General features: G+C 39.2%; 1 protein-coding gene across 1 annotated transcript in view; it reads left to right on the forward strand.

The window, feature by feature from the left end:
• CRYM (crystallin mu) overlaps window positions 1–6,306 on the forward strand; it is a 45,655-nt gene extending 39,349 nt beyond the window's left edge. Inside the window, exon 8 of the mRNA XM_066576289.1 lies at window positions 5,522–6,306. Coding sequence (XP_066432386.1) covers window positions 5,522–5,595 — 74 coding nt within the window. The 3' untranslated portion in view covers window positions 5,596–6,306. The remainder of the gene's footprint in view (window positions 1–5,521) is intronic.
• The last annotated feature ends 3,277 nt before the right edge of the window (window positions 6,307–9,583 follow it).

A 9,583-nucleotide genomic window follows, 5' to 3' on the forward strand; every position in this document is an offset into this window, starting at 1 on the left:
TAAAATATTATATCAACCACTAACTTACTTTGGATTAAATTTTTTTTTTTAGTTTAGTGAAGTTGAGCCCCAGTAAACATAAAAGAATTTTTGGGAATTAGAAAAAATAATACAGTGTCCTCTTCATAAAGATACTCTTGTCCATTAGCTGTGTCTGGTATTCAAATCAACAGACTGGGGTTGAGCTTCCAGAAAGCGCATGGAGAAGAATGGTGGTATTTTTGATAAAAAATAGACATTTGTTTCAAATCAGGTTACTGTATATAGATTATAGAATGAAAGGGGTTGTCGAGGAATTAAAAAAAAATTGCTGCAGTGCAAGCAGCATGTTAGAAACCCATCCCATGACAGATTGAATGCATCTCTAGGCCAGAAGTGGTGGGTCCTAATTCCACTCTGTGTTTGTTCCTATCAGGCTTACCATTCAGCCTAACAGGACCAAACAGCATGGCACTATAACAATGGCCCTAGCCTTTGCACCTCTGATCTAGAGGTGCATTCAAACTGTCCTAGGAGGATTTTTTTACAGAAGGCAATCGATGATAGTGATTTTTTTTTTCTTACTCCTGGACAATTTTCGAGATTGGGGTGACATAAGTCCTGGCTCGTGTGATTCTCACACCAGCACATGCGCACTGCCATTTGGTGCTGGATGCCAACAGCGACACTTCTCACTTTATTCATGGAAAAATTTGTTGGCTAATCCCAACCAGCCAATGAGCCTTTAGTTTGTGTATATTTATTCTGGTTCCTCAGAGAACACCAGTTATACTTTTTCTCAGAAAGTGTTTCTGGATGTTTCGTTGGTTCCTGGTCTTGACCTTCGTCTCATTTAAGATAAGTCTGCTGGTGATGTATTTATTTATCTGGGATGTTTGAATATTTTTCTCCCTGTACTCTTTGATTTATTATTAATTTAGAGTCATCTTTTGCAACTATTCCCTGTCACAATCTACTGAAAGTCAGGGTCACTCCCGGTTCCTTACATGGGGTTGCCCTCATCAGGGTGAATCCTCTACTTTTAGGTAGGGCCTTGTATCAGAGAGTTTAGGGTTAGAATTTCAGTCTTCTTTTTACATTTTTGTGTTCTTTGCAGTTATAAAGGATGTGTATGTATTGGCCCTTTTAGCATGCAGCCAATATATCTGGGTCAGACATATTGCTATGGTAACATCTAATAGCAAACATGGTCCTCTTGTCAGCACAGACCATTATCTATGCAGGAAAGTCAGCTGATGCTTGTGCATTATAGTTGCTTTAATGCAGTCCTTCAGATTCTGTCTTTAAGCATATTGCACTTTAGCAACATTTGGTGTGTGTGTGTGTGTGTGTGTATATATATATATATATATATATATATATATATATATATATATGAATGACACATTCTTCTATTACAGTTCTTTACACTACAGTACTATTCCAAACAGAAGATTCGTTGCAGGAGTTACTGCTGTTAACTCTTATAGCTCTTTAAACCAAACAATAGGTTGACTACAGGAGTGTGGTGACGTCTGCTTGATTTTAAGTGTGTGTGACTTAAAATTGGATGATTTTAAAGGGGGCGAGGGCTTTAGAAGGGAAGAAGGAAGTCACCTATATTTATTTACAGTTATTTTTTACTTGTTTAAATTACTTGATCTTTATCTGTACCATCCCCATTTTGAATCTGCTTTCCAAACAGAGGAGGAGCAGAAGTATTACAGATAAGTGCTACATCAAGAAACATAAGTGAGTGTGCGAGCTGAATGAGTGTGGCTGTTTTCTAAGTGTGCTATCTTCTAAAGTGTGCTCTTTCTTAAATCCGTTATTTGGGATTAGTGGAATTGCTGAGTGCATCTCCGTAATCCTATAATTTATACATTGTGCTACTGTGTATTCTTTTTTTTTCCCAAGAGGTTAAATACATTGTGTTGAGGGGGTATATTGAAGGGTTATCTTATTAAACATTGTTACATTTAAAAACACATATAGTCATCTTGTGGATTTCAGTTTCCATTGCTTTGCACAGATGATTGATTGCATCTGTGGAACTTCCCCTGTTCTTTCCAAACAGAGAAGGAGCAGAAGTATTACAGATAAGTGTTATATTAAACAAACATGAGTGAGTGTGCGAAGCTGTATTCTAAGTGTGCTGTTTTTTAAGTGTGTGACTTGGGATTAGTGACTTTGGATTCAAGGATTTTGGAAGAGTCACTTGTATTTACTTACTGCTTATCTATTTGAATTTTTCTACATATTACTTTTATCTAATCTGTACGATTCCCATTTAGAATGTGCTCCATGATTGACAATGACGTCCAGTGCACATCTTGTGCCATGTATGCAGTCATTGAACAGCTGTACGAAATGTAAGATGTTGCACATTTGAATACCCAGATCTTCAATCTAAATTCATAGCTTGCAAAACTGAGATCTACTTGCAACATGGAAAGGAGTTTGCTGCTCACTGAGCAGGCACTCGCTGGGGTAGTTGTGGAGGTGGATGGTAGTATAGGAGAGCAGGATGAGCAGGCAGCTAGCTGGGTGACAGTTAGGAGAGGTGGAGGGAAGAGATCCAGAGAAGCTAGTCCTAAACTCTAGGCTTCCAGGAACAGCAGTAGTCTACACCATTATTCGTGACCACAAAAATGACAGAAAATTAAACGAAATCCTCGCAGATCCATTACAAGTCGTTGGGAAACTTCATTCATTGGAAACTTCTAGGAAACCGATTCAGCATTGTTGTCTTGGCTCCATTATGAACAGAAGCCATGACACTCCACAAACAGAGCCTAGAAGAGCTAAAAAGAATATGTAAAAAGCAACTTTCTTAACATATTCTTTGATTTATGCTTCATGTCCTTAAAACAAGGGAAGGTTGAGCTTCATGCTGATTTGATGAGATACAATGGAAGAATGTCTCCTCTACATCTTAAATTATCAAGCAGACAATTGGTCCTCGCTGTGGGAACGTTTATGTGCAGCTGCTTAAATACCAAGAACAGATCCGTTTTAAAGTACTTTTATCACAATTCAAAACTCTCAACTTTGCAATCACTGTTTGATGGGAGCAGATTAAAGACATTTGCAGCACTGAATTTAACATGTTTTAGAGTTCTTACAAATCTGGGTTATTTAGGGATTTTCTCTTATATCTTGTTGAAATATTCTGTTTTTTGTCACCATTACATATAAGCTGTTTTCCCACTGAGTCACCTCGAATTGCACTTCAAATGAGATTGTAGCATTCATATTCTAGCTATTCTGCTGGATCTTTGGGCTCTACCCATCACTTTCATACTGAAGTGCTTTCACATAACCGCATAAAGTCACATAGACATCATAACAGTATAAGAGGCACAAGGAGAGAATGCTAAAATTGGTGCAGATATCTCTGCAGCGTGTCCAAAGGTTTTCTTTTCATTACAAAAGTACACAATAAAAAACAGGACAATACCAACACATTTTAGAAGGCGGGTTCCGTCCCATAAAATGTTGAAAATTAAATTGGTTTTCCATTAAAATAACAAAGTTGTACTTTCTTTTCTAATGTCTTTTCAAATACCTTCCCTCTCACCTGCCAACAGTACCCCAGTTTTCCGCAAAACCTTTGTTTATGCTACCATAGGGATATCAGTGAAATTGGCACATTTTTATGTGTAACTAAAGACCATAAGGGCACCAGGAAACCATCTGTGTACAAGTAGTGTAGAAAATGAAAAATAAGTAACTTTCATTTTTATATTACCCCATAATTACAACCTGTTATTTATTTACCAAATATCGAACACTTTTAAAATTCTGTTCACTCAGGAAGAGAACCTGGTTGGGCAAGTTTGATGTCTTAATAATGCATTCTAATAGGACCTTGCTCCACGCTATGGAGCTTTAAATTCGCAGAATCCTCTGTAGGTCTTGAAAATGACTAATCTGAAGGACACGATAATGGTAATGAAAAAGAAAAGAAAAAATAGTAAAAACACCGCGCTCCTAGGGTGACCGTGGAAGGAATTCAGGATAAACGATAATACCAATGCTGTGGATATTGATGACACTTACTTTGGAGGAGGGGGATATGTACCAACCTCCGTCCAGAGCAATTGTTGGAATGCACGTTGCATTCCACCCAGCGTTAGGGGAGAAGGAGGGAGCCTCGGCGGGTGTGTCACTGAGTGACATAATCATGCACGACTTCTTATTAACATTATGGAATGCACATAGCGCTGTACCTGCCATGGGTGGAATGTATGAAGCGCTCCATCCACTGACAGGCTTTTAGAATGAATCCAATCATATCCCATATATGGACTGATAAATATAAACACATATGGAGTCCAATCATATCTCCTAAAAAGATAAATGAAATCCTATCATAAAAACACACTCCTCCAAAGTAAGTGTCATCAATATCCGCAGCATTGGTATTATCATTTATCCTAAATTCCTTCCATGGTCACCCTAGAAACACGTTTTTTTTGCCTATTTTTTTCTTTTCTTTTTCATTCTATATACTGGGGTATGACCCTCTATCCAGAGTGCCCACAGCACCCCTGCGGCTCTCCTCCTCTTCAGGTGGATGCTAAAAGCATAGGATCTGACCAGTGATTGACTGACGTACTACCGGTGAGGCACCTGGAGACCCTTAGGGTCCAGGGGTCCACACCAGGTGAGCACGAACCACTTCTTTTTTTTGGCGCCTTCCATAAACTTTTGATCTTTACGATAATGGTAATGTTGTCCAAAGAGGTTCAGCACAGCAATCTGTAGTATGGTCATGGGTGCAATTTAAAGTGTATTGCATCTGGTAGGGTGATATAAGCCATGCAATGTAGCCCCTTAATTGCTTTCTGTCCAGAGTATATAAAAAAACAAAACTGGGGGGTTCTCACAGTGTCTGTAAATATCAATAGCCAATGGCCTAGCACTTAACTAGACTCTTTCTTTTGTTGTAGTCATGTGATTTTAAATAAAGCTATGATCATTTAACCCTTTCCTATCCAATTTGTATCCTGGTATTCCTAGGGGGCTTACTCTTTTTTTCTGCTGTTATACAATGGCGCTAGACGCTGGCTAAAGCCAGTACTGCATAAGGTGACACGTTGGAGAGGCCTCCGACAGCAGAAAGACTTACAATATACAGTAAGAGAACCCCGACAGACGTACAGCCTTAAATCATAATGTCTTAAGACGTCAGACAGGGGATTGGAAAGGGTTAAGGGCAGCTTCAGAAGACTGTAAGCGCAGAAACTCTTGGGATAGCACGACATTTTGTGCTGTCAAGGTCACGCTATTGCGTGCATTTTAGCCCATTTTATTGTACTTTCTGCACATAATATTTTATTCTACAGGTATGCCTGCTGGCTCGCCAGCACACATACATTAAAATCATGGTTTTTGTTTAGACAAGCAATTGAAAATATGTTTAATAAATTAGGCCAACACTTAGCTATAATAATGCAGCTACAATACCCTTTAAAGAATGTTATATGCAAGCCTCTGATGCCTTCTTACAATAACTGTTTTTCGCATCTTATTTCAGGCATGGCCATTGAAGACACTGTCGCAGCAAAATTGGTCTATGACTCCTGGCTTTCAAGTAAAGCAAATAAATAAGCAAACACTAATGTGCATCAGTTCTCAGAGTCATTATCATGTTAAATGTTTCCAATAAGCATATTTTCTAGGTTTTTTTGTATTCTGCTTTTTATGATTGTTATTCTCGAATAATCATGTTTTTAGTATAACTGTTAAACATCATTATTTCGCTGTCTAATTAAACATAATTGCTTTAGTAGCTGTACAATGGCAGTAAATTATATATCAACATGGTATCTCTGTTTTTAAGTAAAAAGCATTTATAATAATGTGGTGATGACACAAATTTGCTAAACATATCATAACAGTACATCTTTCTTTGAGAGTGATAAGCTATAAATGTCATTTATTACATAGTTATTTTTTATAGATAATTTAAAGATGCTGGACAGCTTTTGTTTCTTTGTTTACCCATTCACCCTACCTGTATAGAAGTGTACCTGGACACTTTTCTCTTCTTTTTCCTACCTCTTTCTTTTGAGCAAGTGTGTCCACGTTGTGTATGGTGCTGTCATAGTGATGCATCTGTGCCTTCTGTTCTAACCTAGATCAACAGACATCAGCCTACATACCCTTCGTTGGAATTGGGAATGCAAACTCTTCCTTATAATATTTGCATTCATTTCTATATTAAGACTCACATATATTGTATTAACGATGCGCCCGATGCACAGTTTTCAACAATTAACTAATAATTGAAAATAAAATAATTTGAGCAATATAATTACATTCAGCCTAAGTATTTATTGTGAAAATTGCAATTTTCTGCTGGAAATGATTAGATTAAATCTCATTAGCAAATGTTATTCATTGTCATACCTAGGAAAAATATGAATATTTTGACAAAGGGTGAGAAAAAAAGGCATTTAACAGACTGTTAGTTTTGATTAAAATATGTCTGCACACTTATAAAATGTAATGAAAATGAAGAAAATGCTGCAAGTCTTTAGTATTGTTGCAGTGGTGTATCTGCCATATAGACTGGTTACCCTATGTCTATAGGGCCCATGAATGGGGGATGGTATGGGCCATATAGACATATGGTAATATTGTGGCTGATTATTTGGCGCTAGTATCTCGTTTCTTGTTTTTGGCCCTTGGAATGACAATGGGTACAAAATATCACCAGCACTTTGTTTCAATATGACTATGAAGCCCCTCTCACTCCCCTTGTATATTTCTGCCATATAAGCCTTTGACTTGTCTTTCATGTCATTCACCAAATACCACCATATACATTATTTGTAGGGAAGATTTATTTATACTAGTACACCATAAATGCGATGTGGCATACTTTCCCAAAGTGCAGCATATGCCATATTTATCACTAGTGCTCAACATAAGTTTTAAGCCCCACCTCACAAACTTTTCATGACACATCTGTATATGAGCAATAGTAATAGGAAATTTAAAAAAACTAAAATTGCATGTGATAATATGAGATACTCTAATATGGGGGATGCAGGGGTTGTACTACAACATTTTTTTTATACATTATATTTTTCTCTTATTACCGTTCTAGCAAAATATCTTTGCATATAATTTAATTAAAATACTTTATTTATACTTTTGGGTTTATCAGAGACAGGTGTGACATTTTACCGCATGCCTTTACGATGTCACTGGATTACTTTTCTTGTGGGTTATCTGCCATTTTTTAAAATTAATTTCACAAATATTTCACCAATACATAGGCGTAAAAAAACTAACCGATTTATTTCCTAAACTCTTCTTATTTCGCCAAAACATTAATATTTATAATATTCAGGTGGTAAAAACACTGCAGTAGCCTGCAAGATAGCGTCAAAGGGGTCGAATTAAAAAAGTGGTGGCAGATAACCCACGAGTACCATTTTGTCGTACAAATTACATTAACGGTTATTTTGTTCTCATCCATGTAATCAGCCAGCCATGAATCAAAATCTCCTTACGTCAATGTTATAGATGACCAGCTGAGTTTGTGGACTGGAAAAGCAAGATGTTAACGGGTTTTGACACTGGCTAATGGATAGACCTTAGGAATCACTTAGGTATTTTACTCGCTAATTAAAAAGCAACAGTCATTCATGTTGTTTTCTAAAAGGTTGCATAAAATCAGAACGTAATTAAGTTTTTAATTTATTAAACGGAACTTTGACGTCAATAGCGTAATTTACTTTAATGGCCTGTTGTGTTAGAATGACTGGTGTGACAAATTTGATATCATTAAATTCACTATCTTTTATTTTCTTGGTGAGCCATGTGCTACATTTATAATTCAGGTTATAACAGTGGTAATAATACCAAAGATAGTGAACTTCCTTTTATCCAGTATCTGATAATCCAGAAAATCTAATAATCAAACACATTTTAGGAATTTCCCTTCTTTCCTCTAGGCTACACAGACTGAAGCTTCTTTCATACGAGTGCATATCGGACAGCCGTTTTCACGGCCGGACGCTATACGCTACGTTGTTAGTGAAAAATCTGGTGAACGGGCGTACAAAGCAAACGCTTGTGCGCCTGCTCATATGGCCTGGTGAGGTTGGCGCAAATGCGCCGAGCTCACCAGGCCATTGCCTATTTCCCCTCCCTCCCCATCACAGGCTTACCTCTCATTCCTCTCCGCTTGTTCTGTGCAATGGGAGGGGGCGGAGCTAAGTGCCACCTCCTCCCATTGATGGCTATGGACAAGGGGCGGGGAGAAGGCGGACGCTTATATCCGCCCACGTCCCGCTCCTTGTTCATAGCCATCCATCGGAGGAGGCGGGGCGGACTGGTGCTTAGCTCCACCCCACCCCCTCCTATTGTGGGGAGGAATGACAGGTAAGGCTGGACAGAGGGGAGGAGAACAGAGGGAGGGAGTTTAGCAGCATTGCTGCTAAACTTCCTCCCACCTACAGCCGCTGCCTTGGCCTCTGATAAGAGTCCATGCAGCGGCCAAAGTATTCTTGGCTCAAAAGATAGTTCCAGGAATATCTTTTGGGCTCAACGTTAAAACACCCGGTTTTATTGGCTTGCCCGGGCGTTTTTATGTCTCAGAAATACGCCCATGTGATCTGGTGCAGGGGTCCCCAACTCCAGTCCTCAGGGACCACCAACAGGTCCTGTTTTCAGGATCTCCTATGGTAAGAACACCTGTGGCAATGTCTGAGGCACTGACAATAATTACATCACCTGTGCAAGATTGGGGAAATCCTAAAAACATGACCTGTTGGCGGTCCCTGAGGACTGGAGTTCTGGAACACTGATCTGATGCATTGGAATCCAATGCATCAGATCACAGCGCATATCGGCTGGCCGTGAAAACGGCCATCTGATATGTGCTCATGTGAAAGAAGCCTAAAGGCCAATTTACATGCACTGATTATTGCTCAAAATTTGTTCAAACGTTAGCAAATAAGTAGAGATGAGCGAACGTACTCGTTTCGAGTAATTACTCGATCGAGCACCGCGATTTTCGAGTACTTCAGTACTCGGGTGCAAAGATTCGGGGGGTGCTGGGGGGCGGGGGAAGGCGTGACGGAGCGGGGGCTAGCAGCAGGGAACAGGGGCTGCAACCCCCCACTCACCCACGGCGCCCCCCGAATCTTTTCGCCCGAGTACGGAAGTACTCGTAAATCGCGGTACTCGGGTGAAAAAGGGGTGTGGTTGAGTAGGTTTGCTCATCTCTACAAATAAGCGAATTGTTGTGTGTAAACGCAGCCATCGTTCACTTTTCGTCTGAACGATGATTTGAAGGTGAGCTTAAAATCCATGGTTCAGCCAGAGAGAGATATAACACAGACCACACAGTGTTCTCAGCAGGTGACAGGAGATTACATTGTATTCGGCCAACAGCCCATACAAGAACAATGCATCTGTGTGCAGAGCCTAGCCCATAATTTGGGCTCTGCAAATAGCTCCCAGAGGCCCTTTTACATGCAAATGAAGGTGATAATGTGTTAATGGACATTAGTGTCCATTAACACTTTATGCAAAAGGATTGCTAAAACTGTCAATTTTTCAATCCTTTGAAAGATTGTTT

This window comes from Eleutherodactylus coqui, chromosome 8 (genome assembly GCF_035609145.1).
Source record: "Eleutherodactylus coqui strain aEleCoq1 chromosome 8, aEleCoq1.hap1, whole genome shotgun sequence".
Taxonomy (NCBI): Eukaryota; Metazoa; Chordata; class Amphibia; order Anura; family Eleutherodactylidae; genus Eleutherodactylus; species Eleutherodactylus coqui.